A 20,526-nucleotide genomic window follows, 5' to 3' on the forward strand; every position below is an offset into this window, starting at 1 on the left:
ATGCGATATTTGATGGATGCAATGGGTGCACACCCGACGGCCATGCGGCGAACTCTGTAACTTCTGAGCCGAGACAGGCCCTCCAACACGCTTCTCCGGTGACGCGATAGCGACCTCTTGGCGGCGACCCACTTCTCCGGTGATGCGACACGCTTCGTCGATGATGCGACGTTGAACACGATTCTTCGGCGATGCAACTGCAACTGTTGCAGCGGCGACACGCTTCTCCTCGTTGCGTCACACTTCCAGCTCCCAGCAACACGTAGTCTTCTCAGAGGGCCCAAACAACTGTAGGCACCTCTCTGCAGGTAGCAAGTGAATTCAGGGGAGCTGGTGGTGAAGTCTTGTATCCCTGAGGCTTCAGGCAGGAGGCAAGCACACTTCGAGCCCTTGGAGATTCTTCCTCAAGATTATGAAAAGTCCTTTTCCCCTTTCCTTGGCAATAAAGTAAACATTGCAGGCCAACCCCAGCAATAGCAAAACAGCACAGGGGCGTGTTCTTATCCAATCTTGGAGTCACTAATCCATTACAATTTACAATAGGGAGCACTTGCACTTTGGCACTGAATTGTACTGGCAAAAGGCCCAAAGCATCCAGACCAGCAAAAACATAGTAAAAACACATGAGGCAGCAGCAAAAAAAAGGTAGGGAGACCCACGCCAACGGTGCCAGGTCTAACAGTTGGCAAGTGTGCCCTTGGGACCGCACTGCATCCAGCCTCCTAGCCGCCTGTAGTATGGCCTCTTTGGTCTTAAATGAGTGTCGTTTTGCCAAGATATCCCATGGTCTAAGTTTCTCTCCTTTGATTGGTTTCCCCACTCTATGAACTCTGTCTTTTCTATTTTTTGTGGGTGCTGTTCCCAGAGTTTGGTAAACAGGCCCGTTAAAAAGGCCTCCAGGTCTGGCCCTTCTACTCCTTCTTCGAGGTTGTGGATTCGTATGTTTTCCCACCAGGACCTGTTCTCCAGATCTTCATTTTTCAGTAGGATGGCTTGTAGTTGAGTTTGGAGGTCCTGTGTAGTTGTTGTCAGCTGGTTTGTTTGCCGGTCTAGATTTGCGGTTGTGGTCTCTATATCCATCACTGTGGCACCCACCGAATCGATATCTTGCTGTAGGTTAGTGAGTCTGCCACTGAGCGTGTCTGTGGATTGTATAATGTCTGCCTTTAGCTCCTCTGCAATGCTTGCTTGAATTCCCTCAGGGAGGTAAGAAGGTCTTCCTTAGATAGTGCCATGCTGATCTCCCCTCTTGTATATACCAGGGGTTCTTTAGTGGCTGTGGGGGTGAAATAGGAGGAAACTCTGTTGTTTTGCTGTTTTTTGGGTGGCATAGATGCGCCCTCCCCTACGTTTGTACGGTCCTCGCTGGTGTCCAACTGCTCCCCGAGCTCGGTTTTGCTGGGTCCCAGAACTTCCACTCTGCACCCGCGTATAGGATGGTTCTTTCAGCATACTTGGGTCATGCTTGAGCTTGTCTTATCGCCCTCTGAATAGTGCTTAAGTAGGCCTAACTTCCTTAGCTTCTTGTGATTTTGCTGTGCCTCCTCCCTCACCTCGTGGATCCTCTGCCCCAGCGATCGAGGTCCAGCCACTGGTTTGTGAATTGATCTGCTGAGTAAGTGGGGGCCTCTATTATTTGCTTAGTGATGCAAGTAGGAAGGTGCTCAAAGGATGTGTCTGGGTTATTGCCGCATCTTAAACGCTCTGGTTTTAGTATGGCAGTTTGTTGCTGCATACTCCATTGTTTATGGAGTGTCTTGCTCAGCTCTTAGAGTCAGACATGAAACTTCTGTCTCGCCGGGCTGCCTGTAAGTCTCCCATTGGCGTGTCTTGTCTAATTCCTGGGTGTGACTAAGCTGCGGCCCTGGTCTTGTTGTCACCTGTACTGTTTTAGGGTCAGTTGTAACAACCCCCGCTTCTAAAATTTGGAGGGGAGCCGCCTTTCTCCCCGCACATCCTGTCCCACGTTCCTCACTCACCGATAACACGGGGAAGGTGCTTGGCGTCCCGGATTATTCCACCATTTGTGAGGGGTTCTGTTCACTTAGCGGCACTCTGGAATACTGTGCAAATGCCCCGATTCCGCTTGTGCTCCTCTCCGTTATGACCGCAGCCGTTCGCCACCCCTGGCTTAGCTTGTGCCTGCCTGTCTGCCATCAGATGCCATCCAGGGTTCGCCAGCAGCTCTCGAGTGTTTCTGCACTGTGCACCTCACTCACAGTGTGTCCGCAGGTGAGATTCGTCAATTTTGCTCACAGATTTGTCTTGTTATCATGGGGCCTCGGCAGCGGAGCTGTCGTGGATCACATGCGCAGCCATCTTGGCTGGCCACACCCGATATATTTTTTTTTAAAGTGTATTGATGGGATCTAAATGTAAGAGATTTATGTGCAATATATGCGCTGATGAAGGTTGGGTATACCTGGGAATCAGCTGCAATGAGGCATCTACATTCTTCTACTCCATTCACAAATAACAGGAAAGAAATATTATTAATATTGGCAGTAATTAATTTTATGTAAAATAGGAGAAATTGTGTTTAAATGTTTACTGTCTTTTTTCCAAGAAATATGAGATTTTTATTGTATTAAATGAGTAAACAGTATTATACTTTTTTATACAAAATTACAGAAGTGTTATTTGCAGTAAACAGAGTTAAGGTAAATTCTTTAAGGGGGCATCGCACAAGCAGGTCTATGCTCCTATGGAGGCCTACAGGGCACAGGCAAGAAGTGCTGCGTTATATGGTGCAGAAATTTGGGGCCATTGTGGCCATTGTGCACTCGTATCCCTTGAACGCACTGAGAATGCTTTCATTAGACAGCTTCTTAGCCTCCCCAAAAGCACTCCTCTGATCCCGTTGAGAATGGACCTAGGAATCAGACCAATTACCGAGGATGCCGCACTTAGACCACTGACCTTCTGTAGACGTTTGTGGAGCACTCCCGAGCTAGCCCCGTATAGTGAAGAATTAACTGAGATATTGGGGCTGAAAGGGGAGGGTAAGATACCTTGGTTGAGGCACCTTAAGGCGCTATGTATAGAATTGGGACGTGTTGATTTGTGGGATGAGCCCCAAACCGTGTCACAATCACTAAGTAGGAATACACTGGTGACTGCCTATAGGGAATACCGGCTGTCCAAGATGATGCGTAGCTCTTCATCGGGACGGCTTACAAGTGAATTCCTTCTAATTAAAAATATCTACCAGGCAGGGCCCATCCTGGATAGCATCCAACCAGTGCTGGCACGAAAATAGTTTTTCCAGTTCAGGTATGGGTGCCTCCCCCTACGATCGTATGTTAAAAAATGGGGGGGACAGGTTATGATTGAATGTCCTGCATGTGGTTTAGTGGACGAAACTGAGGTACATGTTCTTTTCCAGTGTGACTCCTATAGGTCGTTAAGAAGACGCTGGCTCGTACAAATTTGTAAGAACATGGGCACAAGACACTTTAGTGAGGCTTATAGAATATTGAAAACTGAGCTCCACCTCCCAATAATCTATTCTGTTTCCCGTTTTTTATTCTCAATGTGGTGTATGAGGAGGAAGTTTTTGGAGCCATCCGCGTAGTGACTGAATATAGTACACGGTCTGCTCAGATTTACTAATACCTACGGTAACTCATTTTTAACTGTATTTTTTTTTAAAAGAAAAGAGAGTATTTCCTCTTGTTTTAAAAAAAATATTTTATTACCCATTGTGGCTTTTAGCAATGTTCTTAATTTTCCTACCTGTGCATAAGTATTGACCATATGACTGGATGCAAAATTGTACTAATGTTGTTAATTCCTGTGATAATGATATATGTTTTTTAACCTTTGTGATGCTTTTATGGTCAATGTACCGAAATAAAGCTTTTCAAACGAAAAGAAAGATTTCATCTGAATTCTTACGGATGTTTAGGGCCGAACAGAAACAACAAGATATTTTAGCACACTGAACAAAAGTTGGTTCTGGGGCTATTTCTATCATTTATGCACAGATAGAAGAATTACCAGCTCGTTTCTGCGCCAAGAGAGGATATTCCCTGACACTGGAGTGCGGAAGTGAGAAAGGGACAAGAGAGGTGAGGAATCCCTCTCCTCTCGACTTTCTGGACAATGTACGAAGTGCAAGACAGCAGCTTCAAAGGCTAGGCTTGAAAATCACTATTTTTTTCTGTGCCAGGCAGTTTTGAAAGTTCGAGTGGTTCTTACATTTTGGAGGTATTTCCTTCATGAATGCACTGCCATGAATTTATAAACAGTCAACTGCAATGTTTTGGACATAATTATGTTTTATTTGAAGACACACTGCAGTGGCCAATGAGTTGTTATAATTAAAGTGCATTTTGGGACATGTATTCCTTTGAACCACGGAAGTCACGTGACAGCCTGAAATTAACAAATCAGCAGGTAGTCACCTTACAGGCAAGCAGCCCCACCTGTGATCAAGGCTTACTTGGAGCCGAAACGTGTAAGAGAAAAGAATTGATTGAGGATGAGGAATATAAGTATTTGAAAACACTACATCCTGCAACTCCAACTATTTATTTCCTACCAAAAATACACAAAAGGCTGATCAATCCATCAGGACGTCCTATAGTCAGATCGGTGAATTTACTGTTTTAAAATACATCATGGTACATAGATCTCTTTCTAGCACCATATGTGATAGCCCTACCATCCTGTAGACGGGACGCCAAGGACTTTTTAAAACAAATGTAAAATATGCCTTGGAAGGACTCGTATCTGATGGCTACGATTGATGTAGTTTCATTATATACTTCCATGAACAATATGCATATTTGCACAAAAGTATGCAGGAAGACATAACAATGCAACAGCATCCTCCCTGGCAACAGTGGACATCCCAAAAAGTAGAGCTGGAGTATCCCCTATGGGGTAATGCTAAGCGCTAGAACAAAGTGTTTGAAGAAAGATGATTTTAGAACCGAAATTAATTAAATGAAAAACAGACTCCTTGTAAGGCAATACCTACTGGCAGTGTTACAAGAAGCCATGGAATAACCACTGAAGGATCCAGGAAGTGAACTTCCAATGCCAAAGAAAGCCTCCCTGGGAAGTGAAGAAGAGAACATTCGATTCATTATGGATTACAATATTTAACACAAGGAAACAAAATAAATAATTCAAAGAAATTGGAGGTTATTACAATCCGATGAAACATTCAATAAAGTTCTGTTGGATCATCCAAATATAACTCACAGGAAAGTTGCTTCACTAGGAGACATCCTAACCTAAAGCCAGAAAAACAAATTGGCTCTGTCAACCAGGTTTCTGAAAGTGTTTTAAATGCAAAACCTGTGAACATTATGTTAACCAAAAGGATTAGAGACTACATAATGGAAGAATTGAAAAAAATATAACAACACTACTTGCAATTGAGCTTTTGTAGTGTATGCTTTGAAATGTCCCTGCAAAAAAAAAATATTATGTAGTCAGCACTATAAATAAAGTCAGACTGAGAATTTTACAACATCTTCGAGCAGTCAAAGACTATTCATATGCAATTGCAAAAGACTGCATCAAGGTGACATTACGAATTTGCAGTACTTTGGGATTATACATACATATAAAGAAAAATCAAAGAAGTGGAAACAGACAGTTATTGCTAAGATGAATGGAATCAAGATTGATAATCAAAATGGGAACAGAAATACCTATGGGCCATAACCTGGATGCAGAATTACATGTACACCTTTAGTAATGTTCCCAACTGCAACAGCTAGAATTCTGAATGTATGTTGCTTTCCAAGACTTTATGTAAAGGATGTAAATACTATATTACAGAGTGTGTTTGTGATTTGTGTAAGTTAATGGGTGTGTTTAGTAAAAAAAACATAGAGGAGTTATTTATTTGACATTGGATGAATTTAAAAAGGAAAGACTTACTAGCCATGCTACAAAGTACTGTTTATGCACATGTAATTTAGGAGATGATTTGAGATTGCTTGAAATTAACTGTGTATAAGGCAAAATATCTTCTGCACAATTGCTCATTACACTAGTTCTCAGGGAATCAAAAAAGCAATCCATAGAAGCTGCTTATGCACATGCACTTTACACTATATTAGGCTATGTTGTTATTTAACTCCTTCCATGCTCATGACGGAATGGTTCCGTCATTAGCACAAGTTCTCGTGTGCTCATGACGGAACCATTCCATCATTAGCACATGCTCAGGAAATCCTTTTACTGCAAACAGCAGAAGTATGTCCCCTTTTTTTTGTCTGGGAAGTTGGGGAAGAGCTTCCCCAACCTCCCCAGGCATATTTTTGTATTTCATTGCAATGACGATCAAAACTTTGTTTCAGTTTCTCAGTTTCGATGCTTGTGGGGCTATCTCAGCCCCCCCGAGCACCGAAAACGATGGATGGGAGAGGTATCGTTAGAAAGGGAAGGATCTCCCCTTTCCAATGGTACCCTTCCCTAGTGGATCCCTGCTTGGGGATCACCCCAGGAGGGCGATCTCCAAGCAACGATCCACCCACTAGCCACCAGGGAGGGTTGGAGCGGCCCCTTGGGCAAGTGCCTTGCTCCCCCTTTAATTTCCCCAGACAGGGGGCAGGTTGGGGCAGTACCCCCAAACTGCCACCCCGGGGTGCAGAAAGCACCCTAGACGCTAGGGATTTTATTTGTGCGCCAGAGGTGGGGGCTGCCCAGAATGGGCATGCCAAATCTCCGACCCTACCACCCTGAAAGATGGAATAAGACTTTCTGCCTCCTTAGGAGGCAGATGGGGGCAATAGCCCCTGATCTGCCCCCAAGGGGGGTGGGGGGGCAGAAAGCCCACTTGGACCCGGGATTTTTTTTTATATATATATATACATAGGGGTGGGGGCTATCCAGATTGGCCATGCAAATACCCCCACCCAAATTAAAAAAAATGCTACAGTCTTTCTGCCCCCCTTGGGTGGCAGATGGGGGAAGTAGCCCCCAATCTGTCCCTCTGGGGGGCAGAAAGCACCCTGCACACCAGGGATTTTTTTTATGCACAAGAGGTGGGGGCTGCCCAGAATGGCCATGCCAAAGCCCCCACCCTACCCCCCAAAGTAAGAATAAGACTTTCTGCCCCCCCCAGGAGGCGGATGGGGGCATTAGCCCCTAATCTGCCCCCCCTGGGGCAGAAAGCCCACTAGGCCCCAGTCATTTTTTTCAATATATACGTTGGGGTGGGGGCTGCCCAGAATTGGCATGCAAATGCCCCGACCAGAAATAAAAAGATTCTACAGCCTTTCTGCTCCCCCCGGGGGGGGGGGGGCAGATAAGGGCAGTAGCCCCCAATCTGCCCCCCAGGTAGGCAGCAAGTACTGTAGATGCAAGGGATTGTTTTTATGCACCAGGGGTGGGGGCTGCCCAGAATGGGCATGCCAAACCCCCCCCCCCCCACCACCCCCCCAAAGTAAGAATAGGACGTTCTGCCCTCCCCAGAGGCAGATGGGAGCAATAGCCCTTGATCTGCCCCCGGGAGGGGGGGGGGCAGAAAGCCCTCTAGGCCCCAGGGATTTTTTTTTTATATTTACGTAGGGGTGAGTGCTGCCCAGAATGGGCATTTAAATACCCTCACCCAAAAGAAAAAATGCTAAATTTATTTTGAATAAAGCTCTGCGGAGGTGGTGGCCCTGGTGCTGTGAGGGGGTCCCTGCACCCCCTCAAAATGTAGGTTTCAAGCCCCGGGCAGGTGGCAGCCTCCGGGGCTGCGGAGGGGTCTGTGCGGCCTCCTGCTTCCATTTTTGAAAAATGTCCTGGGTTTCGCAGTCCCTGGGCTTGCGGGGGAGTCCATAGGGCCTCCACCGCATCAGTTTACTTGGTTATCCTGGGGAGGTGGCGGACGCCGCGGTGTGGGCAGTGCTACATGGGCACGCTCACATTATTATAAATCATACCCCCGGGATTTGCATAACCCACCACCCAGGGGCTTAATGAAAAAGATGCGTGGGAGCCTGAATGTCTTTTAAAAAAAAATCTTTAAGTGGATTTGCAGGTCCAAAAATAAATTTAAAAATGCTTTTAAACCCCAGCGACATCCCTCTGGAACACCCCCATTATATCTGGGGTGTCAGGGTATTCCCACACTGCCCCCTTTTCATTTGTTATTTACTTTTTATGTGGGATTCGGCTTCAAGCCAGGTCCCAAGATGGCTGCCAACACTTCGTCATTGAAGATTATGGTTTAGTCAACTAACTATAACTTGGGCTCCCATCATTGGCCTCGGGCAGTTACCACTCCCAGCTCTCCCACTTGTGCTTACCCATTTGGCTATATGCTGTATGGGTCACCCATAGGTACTGCTCTCATTCCTCCGCAAATCCTCAACCCACATTCTCATCTCTTTTTTAAAAAAAGAACATGTCATAAGTGAAGCACTATGTGAGTTTATTAGCAGTGCATGATGTGTTTGCTTTACATGTCAGTGTGGCTTTTGTTCATGTCAGAGGCACAAGTGGGCAGGTAATTGATTTAAAGGAAGGCATAAATAAATATTTTGAAACAATCTCATAAATCTGTTGAAGCAGCTGTCAGTTTTTTTTACAGAACCTAGCTTATTGATGTTTACCAAAGAGCTGTTGTAACTTACACAATGGTCTTTCATTATTTTTCCGTTTCGAATAAAGGGCAGATGGGCAGAGGACTAAGGAGTAACCTCTTGTCATTAAACAATTAGCAGTGGAATGTGCTCACTAACTGAAAGGCCTCGAATTAAAGGGTTTGTGTTATTGAGGTGAATACCTGCTGACTGAGTCCTCTTGACAGTGATTGTGATTGTCTATAGCCTAGGGTCACAGTGCAGAATTACTGACTGACATGATACTATACATGAGCAAATGAGACACCAGGGAAATTCCTGAACTTCACGATTTATTAGGTTATTATATGTGAAATCTGGGACATACATAAAAAAATCTTTAAGATATGCCCTGTACAGTAATATTCTGCATACCATAGTACATGCATTTGCTGTGCACAGCACTCTGGAAGGTCATTTAAAGCATTTTCTGTGGAATTTCCTTAACCTTTGCAAGAAGACCACATTCTGTTGGTTCATCAAAAAGGCTGGGGTGTTATCTCACACGCTTTGAGTTGCAGCCCTGGCTACTGCTTTAGATGTTTCCTGTTTGGCACCCCATTGATGTATTTACTGGTTGGCCCAGAAAGCCAGCGGCTCTAAGGGAATACCAGGTTGGTCAATGAGACTCTTACCTACAGCAGAATGCTTAGGTTGAAGAATAAGTGTAGTTGCGAGTTGAGTCTATGCAACAGAATTGTAATGACAGCTGAAGCATTTGCTTAATTAGCTTGAGATCATCTCCATAGAAAAAGAGAATTGCCTCCAAAGAGAGTACATCAAGCACAACTCAATTTTTGTCTTCCAGAAGGGACAGTGCAAGCCCCTATTATAACATCAATTTTCTGTGCTCGGATGTTGGGTTTGTTACTTTGCACAAAGTGAGGTACTTTTATTATCAAAGGCATAGAACCATACCTCTGTGTGAATGTATATTGTTTCATATACATAAACCATGCAAAAATAATTCTTTCCGTTCGGCTCTTTTGCATATCAAGATGAAATCATGGTCTTTTCGAAAAGCCGGTGGGGGCTACTGGTCAGGATAATAAATCAATTTTCAGACATGCCCTGCAAAAGTCAGAAGAATGTTGGTTAGAAATTATGTATTATGTTTTACCAATGAAAGTATGATCTAAACAGATTTAAAAAAAAGTTACCATAAACATTTTAAAAAGTTATATTTTTTCTAATACAGATCCGAATTATCTTTCACCTGGATGCTCTGACTGTACTGAAGAAGAAGAATGCAGGATCATCAATGGTGTTGAAGGCTGCCATTGCAGGAACGAATTATACAGTAGTGGTACGTATGCAAGCAATTATTGCATAAAGCAGATATCCTTAAATCCATCACAATTACACTTTTTTGCTGTACGGTTTTATATTCAGAGACAGATAGGTTATTTCTGTAATAATAATTGTCGATCAATTTTAACCAAATAGCTCATAGGAGGGTATTGAATGGTATTTGAAGATGTGCAGGGTGGTGTTATTTGTTGTTCCCTCAAGTGGCCTCTCTGGGCAGGGTTGGAACTGACATCATTGGCCTGGTTTTTTCTACTAACTTTTATTGCCTTCTATCCCCCTGTTTTGGCTGACATTTTGTTTGCTGGATTTAGGACTATGCACATGTTACCACTGCTAACCAGTGATTAAGTGATTGGCTTACACCGAATTGACACATTTAATTAACTTGGAAGTCGCTAGTAAAGTGGTACTTCCTATGTCCAGGGCCTGTAAATTAAATGATACTAGTGGACCTGCAGCATTGATTGTGCCACCTACCTAAGTAGCCCTTGTATACATGTCTTAGGCCTGCCATTGCAGCCTGTGTGTGCAGTTTTAAACTGTCATTTTTAATATAAGGGTGGCTCCTCTGCAGTGACGCCCAGCTGGGCAGTGAGCCCCCCCACCCATTCAGAGACACGAGGAGAAGTCCACCGGTACTTGGCTGAGTGGTGGCAAAACTGGACGTGGCACGGTTAGAGGACACAGTGGAGCTGACAATTGTGGTAACTTGGTGCATGACGGGGCCGCAGGCACCCTACCAGGTGTTCGGCCCTTCCATACAGCTGGGGGACTGGAGTGCTGTGGGTGAGCGGTGGAGGTAGATGGTGGCGTCAGCAGGCCTAGGGTTTTTGTGGATCGCTACATATTGTGAGGAGGGAACCTTGAGCTCGGTTCTCAACAGGAGGTGACCTTATACCCTACAGGTAGCTCCACTGTCAGTGCCCAAGCTTGTGATCGATTGGGTTGCGAGATGGGCAGGCTTAAGGGCAAAGTTCTGGATACTGGCCTGGCAGGGTGGGGCCTCCTGATTCTAACGCTAGGGACCTGTCGCTGAGCAACTCAACCACTGGCCCGGCTGAGTCCCACTCAGAAAAACTAGACTTAATACTGAAGGAAATCCGAGACTAAGAAGATAATGGAACAACAGATTGGGGCCCTCACGACCTGCCTTTCTCTCCTGAGAGCGGACCATGGGAAGCTCGCCGACACAGTGCGCGACCACGAAAAGGCATTGACAAGCATTGACCCCCAACTTACGGAACACGCCACACAAATAAAACAACAGCAGCACCAGACTACTGGCCTTCAGGACAGGATTGAAGACCAGAAGGTTGTAATCGGTGCAATAACGTCTGAGTTATTGGGCTGCCGGAATGAAGTGAAGGTATGAAACCGGCGGATTTTATGGAAGCATGGTTCCGAGAGCACATTGCCCCTGAGGGCCTGTCTCCAGATGTTTGTGTGGAGAGGGCACATCGGATTCCAACTGGCGCACCACCGCGTCCTCTGATTGTCAAAATCTTGAACTACAGGGACAGAGACATGCTGCTGCAAAAAGCGAGGGAAAAGGTGAACATCTAATTTGAGAATCAGCGAATCTCCCTGTACACGGACTACACTATCATGGTACAGCATCAGCGAACCTCCTTCCAAGCAGTGAATCAAAAATTACGGGCAGCCCAACTTAAATATGCCATATTGTCCCCCGCCGGCTCAAAGTTATGCAAAACAGGAAATCTTATTTCTTTGACAGCCCCAATGATGTGGAAGAATGGCTGGAGGTAATGGACCTTGAACACAGTCAGGAGAGATCGTCGGGTTCAGTAAGGCATAGCTTCATACAAACACAACAACAGCTATCCCGAGGTCGGGAGGAGCCCATACGATCTCTACAAAACGCTATCCGACTCCGGCTCAGAAGATGGCAGAATCCGAAACCGGTCCCAGGATGCTTGTTTCCGGTCCATGGAAGACATGGCTTGGCAGTTTGGGCTGTACTGTTCCCATGAGGCACAGGGTCAGACTGATTTGCATATAGCCATGTCTGAAATGGGGTGGCTGAGTGGGCTAAAGAATGGTGGTGGATTAAACCCAGATCAGTTGACTGGGGGTGAGTGTTTGATTTGCTCAAACACTCCGTCCATCATCCCCTTTTGTATCGCTTTGTTCACCCTAAGTGTGGCAGGGTATGCTCAGACGTGAGTCCCTTGCTCACTTGGCCACTGGATTCAAGATAGCCTGGCTGATGAGGATTATGAATCCAAAACCGGTCCCAGGATGCTTGTTTCCGGTCCATGGAAGACATGGCTTGGCAGTTCGGGCTGTACTGTTCCCATGAGGCACAGGGTCCGACTGATTTGCATATAGCCATGTCTGAAATGGGGTGGCTGAGTGGGCTAAAGAATGGTGGTGGATTAAACCCAGATCAGTTGACTGGGGGTGAGTGTTTGATTTGCTCAAACGCTCCGTCCATCATCCCCTTTTGTATCGCTTTTTTCAAAGTTATGCACAACAGGAAATCTTATTTCTTTGACAGCCCCAATGATGTGGAAGAATGGCTGGAGGTAATGGACCTTGAACACAGTCAGGAGAGATCGTCGGGTTCGGTAAGGCATAGCTTCATACAAACACAACAACAGCTATCCCGAGGTCGGGAGGAGCCCATAAGATCTCTACAAAACGCTATCCGACTCCGGCTCAGAAGATGGCAGACAGGGCGGAGGCATTGGCAGTCGCAGGATCCTTTCGTGAGGACAATACAAAGATCATGTCGGACTCAGAGGACAGCACCATACAATCAGACTCAGAACATAGAATCCCTCTTTTTCCCTCGGCGATGCCCCAGACCGGGGATGGCCTACTTGACAATTGAAGAACAGAAATTGAAACTTTGTACACTGAGATCATAGGGAATTAGACGCTTGAGCCACGGACATGATATAACAGGCTGGACAGTATCCTTTTGCTCTTGCGAGGATTTGACTGTGCACATAATTTATATGTAATGCATGTAATGTGATCTGCACTACTATATGTTTTTTCTCCTAATTGTACATAGGTCACTAATTGAACCTAGTAAAATCCTATAAAGGCTGTTTGTAAGATACTATAGTAGATCCCCCCCAGGTCTCACATGCGGAAACCCTTCTAATACAGTGCACAGATAAGTATATCATGAGAAGAAACCCCCCCTGGGCCTAGTAGAGCCACTGGAGCTCTGCACCCTCACAAGCAGTAGCATGGCTGGTGGCGCATGCCCCCCACAATGCGCATGCACTGTTCTTTGGTTCCAATATGTTTTCGTTATTGGCTTGGCTCAGCATCGTTCACTGGCTGCGCATTTTATGTGTTTAATTCACGAGGGATGGGGTACTCCTGGTCTGTATACATTCATGGGCTCCGTGCCACATGGAGTAAAACACATGTAGCAACTCCATGTCTCAAAATCAATCCACCTAAGGCTCATACAGCCTACTGACCTGGAATGTTCGTGGGCTAGGGGCTGTACAGAGTGCATGCATACCTCATTAGGAGAAAGGCGCAGATAGTATTCCTCCAATAGTCCCACCTGATGGAGGCGGAGTCATTGAAAACTCGGAAAAAGTGAAGAGGCCGGAAGTGTACCACTAATTATTCAGCCTTTGCTAGAGGGGCAACCATCTGGATTTGCCATGGTGTCCCGTTTACAGAGGTATCCCGGGGTACAGATGACCAGGGACGGTATATACTTCTAAGGCACACTCTAGACGGTATACCAGTAGTGTTAGGTAGTATATACACACCGAATTTCGATCAAGATACATTTTTCTATGACCTAGGCAGAGCCCTGACGATGTGGGATACCATTCCCTGGATCCTTGGGGGAGACTGCAATGCGATCCTAGACATAGAGTTGGACAGATCCCATCCCCCACTGCATGGGGCCGGAACTAAAAAACAGGCTGAACTTTTGAACACTTGGATGCAGGGTTGGAGACTCACGGACGCATGGCGCGTGTTACATCCTACACACAGGGAACACTCCTTTTACTCCCCAGTCCAATAACTCCATACCACACAATAGCCGCTCACATACACCACTCAACATATCTAGCCAAAACATTCACTGATCATAACCCCCTGGAACTTACTCTACAGTGGGGCAGAGTCCCAACCCCAGTTCCCTCCTGGAAACTTTGGCCCCAACTCTTAGTGGATGCCCCCTTTCGGAATACATTGGTGGACACTATTAGCAAATACTTTGTAGACAACTGGAAAACGGCCTCCTCTAACCTCATAGACTGGGATGCGTTTAAAGTGGTGGTGTGGGGCTCCGCAATAGGTGCTATTGTAGGGGCGCGGCAAGAAGCTCATAAAAGACTTATGGACACCGAGGCGCTGATGGCGGAGCTAGAACCAGCCACAGTAATTGACGCAGGCAACAGGACAGCTCTTCAAGAGGCTCTTATTAAACACACAGAAACCCTGGAACCCATTAGGCTAATGGACTATAGGGCGTACACAAAACTGAAACACACGGGCGCTGACAAATCAGGAACACTGCTAGCTCAGTTACTGAGGGATAACCCGGAAAAGCCGTTAGTCACTAGCATACGTTCACCACTGAAGGGTCTGATACATTCTCAAATAGAGATTAACAACGCATTCTGCACCTATCTTAGCACTTTATATGTGGCACTAAAGCACGCAGATGGTGGCCTGATAGACACTTTCTTAAATGACTCAAAATTCCCTACGATACCTGAGGCTATACGTAAAGATCTCGTGTGACCTATCACCCAACATGAAATAAGAACTGCAATTAAAAGCCTTAACCGTAATAAAATCCCAGGCCTAGACGGCCTACTGGTTGAATTTTACGTGACATATTCGGATATAATAGTACCAAAATTAGAGGAACTATATAAGACGGCCTGGGAAACCGGTAAACTACCACAATCCACGAAGCAAGCTCTGGTAGTATCACTCCCCAAGCCAGGGTGGGACAGCACCGAATTGTCCAACTACAGGCCAATGTGTCTTTACTGGCTACCGAATATAAAATCCTCAGTAAGGCCCATGCCAATCGTCTGGTACCTGTCCTCCCCAATCTCATACACCGTGACCAATGCGGGTTTCTTCCCGCACGAGACACTTCACTTAACACTAGGAGACTTCACTATATAATGAGGGCCACTACAAGAGAATATATTAGGGTGGGATGTTTAGTATTAGATTTAGGTCAGGCATTTAACTCTTTAGCATGGGACTACATGTTTGCTGCCCCATTGCGCTTTGGCCTCCCCCGGACTTTCTTCAATGGATACGCCTACTCTATGTTGAACCCACTGCAAGGGCGCGTACAGGAGGATATATCGCCCCAAAATGTACTATACATTAGGGTACGAGGCAGGGGTGCCCGCTCTCCCCCTTCCTGTTTGTTCTTGCGCTAGAGCCGCTGGCATTAAGAAGATCATCTCACGCTTTGGGAATACCCATACAAGATACCACACACCCTATTTCGATATATGCAGACGACATCCTCATAGAGCTGCGAGACTTGGAAGGTGAAGCAAGCCCACTCCCCGATGTTTTTTCCGCCTTTGAGGCTGTATCAGGATTGGTGATAAATGGTGATAAATGCTGGAAAGTTACATGCTTTCTATTTCCAAGAGGGATTATGCCCTTACTGGATCCAGTTCGACACTCACCAGATCCCTATAGTGATGGATAAATTTAAATACCTGGGAATCCATGTGTACAGGACTCAACTGGACCAACTGGAGGGCAATCTCATGAAGGCTATTGCTTCGCTACGCTCCAGCATTTCCTTCTGGACGTCCCTGCCGCTGTCAGTGATGGGAAGAATAGCCATCTCCAAGATGATGATGCTTCCCTGTTTATTATATTTCTTTGTTAATTTACCCCTGTTGGTACCACCGTCCACATTTCGCATCCTAGACACGTTACTCTTGAATTTTATTCGGGGCGGGGGCACATGTAGAGTAAGCCTCAAGAAATTGCAATTGGCATCGAACAAGGGAGGGTTGGGTGTCCCTGATTTCCGGGCATATTACTATGCCTCCCAACTACAGTGGCTGTCTTATTGGATGGCAGGCAGGAACGTACAAAAAATAGGTTATGGCACACGCAATCTACAGCGAGGTACTCTACACAATATGTTACTCCCGAAAATGAAAATACCCTTGGACGGACCCCCATTGTTAACAATGGCACTACAGTGCTGTAAAAAGGCCCTACAATATACCTCTGCCGCAGCCTCGTACGCATCCAATATTCCACTATTGGGGCTGCCGGTTATGGGTGGTAAGCTTACAATGACTAGGTTGCAGGATTGTATAGATGCGGGAGTAGCAGAGGTGGGATCCTCCTTTGGGGACGGTGACCATGCCACATTCGTAAGGAACACTGGAACTCCTGAGAGGCTTTACTTATTGCATTCAACGATAGTGCATTATATAAGGGCGACATGGGCACCTCAACGCATCGAACCCCCACAACATGACTTGGAACAGCTACTCTATCACATGGGGAGGGGCGGCCACCTAGGTAAATGACTTTATAAGGCATCCGAGCACAGGCTTCCAATGACCTCACGAGCCTTTGCGCAAAATGGGTAGAAACTACAGACATGCAGATTAAAGACAAGGCCTGGGAAAGCATTCTAGAACATCCCAAGAGGGTCTCCCGAAACGCCAAACTTAAGTTCATACAAACTATGGTTCTCCACAGATCTCACTTAACCCCGAAGAGGATGCAGTGCATGTTCCCAGAGGCCCAAAACTGCTGCCCGAGATGCAAGGCGGAGGAGGTTGGCTTTGTGCACATGTTATGGGCCTGCCCGCACCTTAGGGATTACTGGGGCCAGATCTGGAATATGCTTGGGGAAATCACACATCTCACAATACCTGACAACATATTAAAGTGCCTGTTGGGTCTGCGCAAGCGCACCAAAAACCAGAAAGTTATCAGAGCGATTAATATGAGATGGAAGTCCCCGAGGAGCCCCACACTCCACATTTGGCGAGAGTAGGTGATTAGATGGGATAGTGCAGAAAGCACGGCGCTCAGACGGGAGGAGGCGCGAGGACTGAGGAAACTTCCCATCTCTTTGGACTGGGACACTATGCTAGAAGAACTTACACAACTAGACAGCCCACTTGCATTTGTTGACCCCACCTCATGAATAACTACAACAATGACTGCATAGTTAGTGGCAGCTAAAACAAATTACACAGAATGGTTTAGGGTACATTGGAAATACAGGTCAGAGACCACTGATAACTCAAGGCGATGAGACGGAATAGAAGACAGAACGCAGACGGACCAGGAAGGGGAGGGGGGAGGTGTAGTCGATATAGGTTAGGGCTTGAAGGTGCAGATACAAGACAAGGCTCCTTTGAGACATTGGTACATATTGTGGCCGAATCCATATGTTCCTTTTATTTGCACTATATATTTCATGATGTGTAATGCTGGATACAATGATTTGAAGTTTGTAAACTTAATTAAGGAGCAGGACGGGATAATGACCAACAAAAATGAAAGTGCCACTGATATTTGAAATGGTGTATTGTATTCTGAGTGAAGGCGCAATAAAGTTTGTTTAAAAAAAAAATAGCCTGGCTGCTTTTGTGCCAAGCTACCAGAGTGTTCAACAAAGGATAATTTGGGGTTTGCGTGTGTTTCACCATGACAAGAATTGTGGTTGCTCCTTGACTAGGGTTTAACACCCCTCAACCAGTGACACACCATGCACAAGATAGAAAGCTAGGCTCTTCAATTAATAAGGTACACTAAACCATCTGTTGTGCCATAGGATGGACCCCTACACTTTTTAAATCCCATTAACGGTTCCCGTAGAACAACAACGTTATTAAATAAGTAAGCAAGAATACAGTTGTAGAGACATACCAACATTAATGCAATAGCCCCTTGTTCAGACCCTCTTTCTGGGGGATGCTAGGTAGAATAGAAATTTCTCATGTCCTTGCTAGGACAGAATGATGTGCTTAACAAAGGATCAACTGTGTTTAACAGAAATGAGGATAGCCCGTCAATATCTGTTGAAAACAAAAAGAGAAAATCCACTCGTCCCCATCAGGGGGTCAAAATGTGCCGATGTTGCACTTAAAAACCCACCAGATCATAGTTATTTTGCAGTGGTTAGAGAGGTCCAAGTTCATCCTACCTTATGTATGGCTCTTGGTAAGGGACAGCCTACACTTATTGGCTAAAAAAGGAATGGGGCTCTAGCAGATTAACTAATCAAATATGTTTTCTAATACATAAAGCACAGAGCAGAACACTTCAAGCGAAACCCTTCAGCAATGGGTGAATGACATAAATAAATGAAACAGAGCTTCCCTGACCTGAGGGGAAGAAAACATCAGTGCATGAGCTGACACTTAGCTCTGACAACTACAAAAATGCAACTACTAGGCTCGTTGAGTCCATATATGAAACATTTGTTGACATACATTCAGTTCAATTGAATCTCAAACCACCTCTGGCACTCACACACTCAACAATCGTTCAAGGAGAAGGTAGGGTAAAATACCCCTCTGTCAGTTCAAGCAAGCCTTCTTCATTCATGCCATCAGATGACATCAACATTATCCTTGCAAGCGTTACCTCTGATATACAATATCCAAGGATGCACCATAATGCCATGTGTACTAAAAGGCTTTAGAAGTCTTGTTTGGCAGGCTAACCTAACCCTTGCCTGTACGAGAGTAGGGTCTGCTCCCTATGGTCACCCCCACTTTTTGCTGTGATTCTCTGGTTTTTCAACTTTAGTGTGGCTGTGGGCCTGCTAATCAGACCCACAGCCCAGCTGTTCTCTCTCTAAATTGATACCATGTACTTTAGGTACATACCAGATTGTTTACTGGGTCACCCTTGTGAGCCCCTGTATAGTGTATCCTAGGTACGCAGGGCATAGGTGCACCATAGGCCTACCAGGGGCTGCAGCATGTATTGTGCCACCCTGGTTTGCCTTCCAAACTGACACCACAGGTCTGTTCACACAGCGTGGGTAAGGTGGTGTAATCACCCCTTACTTAGATATAGTATCCCTATATCTACCTTTATATATAGACACATATATACCTACAAGCCACTCCTATAGTAGGCCTCGACAATCCGGGAGGCAGAGTGCTTTGGTTTTATGTGAGAGGAGCCCTAGCATAAGCTGAGCCCCTCTGAAGCTTTCGGAACCATCTCCTTATAGCTGTTCTATGATATAGCCATACCATATACTCTTAAGTGCATTATAATCCCCGCGGTTAAGGCTAACTTTGATTTGGCTTTATCAAAACATGTCATGTAAGATGTCAAACACTTTGGAATACTACCGCCTGCCAATTCTGGTGGCGGGGGTAGCATTCCACCCTTCTAGAGGGAAAAGACATGTAGTTACTGGTTTACCCGATTAAAGTTAAACAGAGCCTCAGGATCACAAAATGGATGCTGCTGCCACAGACACGTGTCTGACCTACTGTTGCTGGATGAAACTCCAGCAGGGGAGGCCTGGGCAGTAGGTTTCCTGTCCAGGGAGGTGCTGTCACCTCCCCAGACAGGGGTTTTGTGTATTGGGGCAGGGAGGGCTGCATTCAGTGAATGCTTCTAGACACTGCCTGGGGCACACAAGGTGCTCCATGCATAGCCCAGTTCAACCTGGTTGCTGGGGCACACAGCCCCAGCTCTGGTGTGAAACTGGACAAAGGGAAAGGGGTGAAACCACCCCCTTCTCAGGTCCACCCATAGGAGGGACCTAGTCAGGTAATCCAGCCCCCATTCTTAGTATAAGTGTAGGAGCTGTGTCCCTAGGGCTTTAGATTATCCTGGACGAATCTTTGAAAGACATATCCTGGACCTTCGACTTTCCATTCTGACTGGAAGATGAAAGACATCTCCCTTGTGGTCAAGGAGTGACCACCCTGTGCAAACAGGCACCAACATCATCTTTGCTGGTCTGCAGTTTCAAGGCTCCCGTCAGAACCAGAAGACTCTGCAACACAAAAAACTGGACTTCCACACTTCTTTGACCCCGACCCACATCCACAGCAAAGCTGAGACCCATGGCGGACATGAGAGACGTGGGACCGGACATCTTGGCCATCCTGCATTTTGCTACCTGCACTTCTTTCCTGAAGCCTCAGTAAGTTGTGCATTGGGGTACAAAAAGCCCCAACCCCGAGCACCATTTGCACCGAAGCCCAGGCCCCCACACTCCGCGAGTGTCCCGTGGGCTCCGCCTTGGCATTTGAGCTTGATACATCTTCCTGGTTCCTAGTCTGTTGGCTAGTGAGCCCCCTGAAGACTCCATTTTAAATTTAACTTGCTTACCTGATTGCGCCTGGCTTGCTCCAGCTTCCCTGAAAAGGAGAAATGCCACAGATCTTGCTGGTCTGCAACAGAGCCAATCTTGACATCCTGTGTGGGTTGCGGTTGCCAAGGCTTGTTGGATCCAATCCGGATATCCATACTGCAGTCATCTAGATCCATTGTGGGACAGCTCGAATCCAGCGCCCTGTCATCGTCAATGCCTCCTGGACCTCGTGGCTGAAGAGACAAACTCACCTTCTTCACCTTCAAGCACCTGACATCGCCTGGTTCCTTCCTGGTACCTTCCTGGTCACTGGCTAGTGACCCAGAC

At 46.1% G+C, this 20,526-nt stretch overlaps 1 protein-coding gene across 1 annotated transcript in view; it reads left to right on the forward strand.

Annotated features, from left to right (window-relative positions):
* LOC144783976 (uromodulin-like) overlaps positions 1-20,526 on the forward strand; it is a 471,766-nt gene that overhangs the window by 267,317 nt on the left and 183,923 nt on the right. The window contains exon 4 of the mRNA XM_078662699.1: positions 9,772-9,879. Within this exon, the coding sequence (XP_078518825.1) occupies positions 9,772-9,879 (108 nt within the window). The remainder of the gene's footprint in view (positions 1-9,771; positions 9,880-20,526) is intronic.

This window comes from Lissotriton helveticus, chromosome 10 (assembly GCF_964261635.1).
Source record: "Lissotriton helveticus chromosome 10, aLisHel1.1, whole genome shotgun sequence".
In the NCBI taxonomy this organism is placed as follows: Eukaryota; Metazoa; Chordata; class Amphibia; order Caudata; family Salamandridae; genus Lissotriton; species Lissotriton helveticus.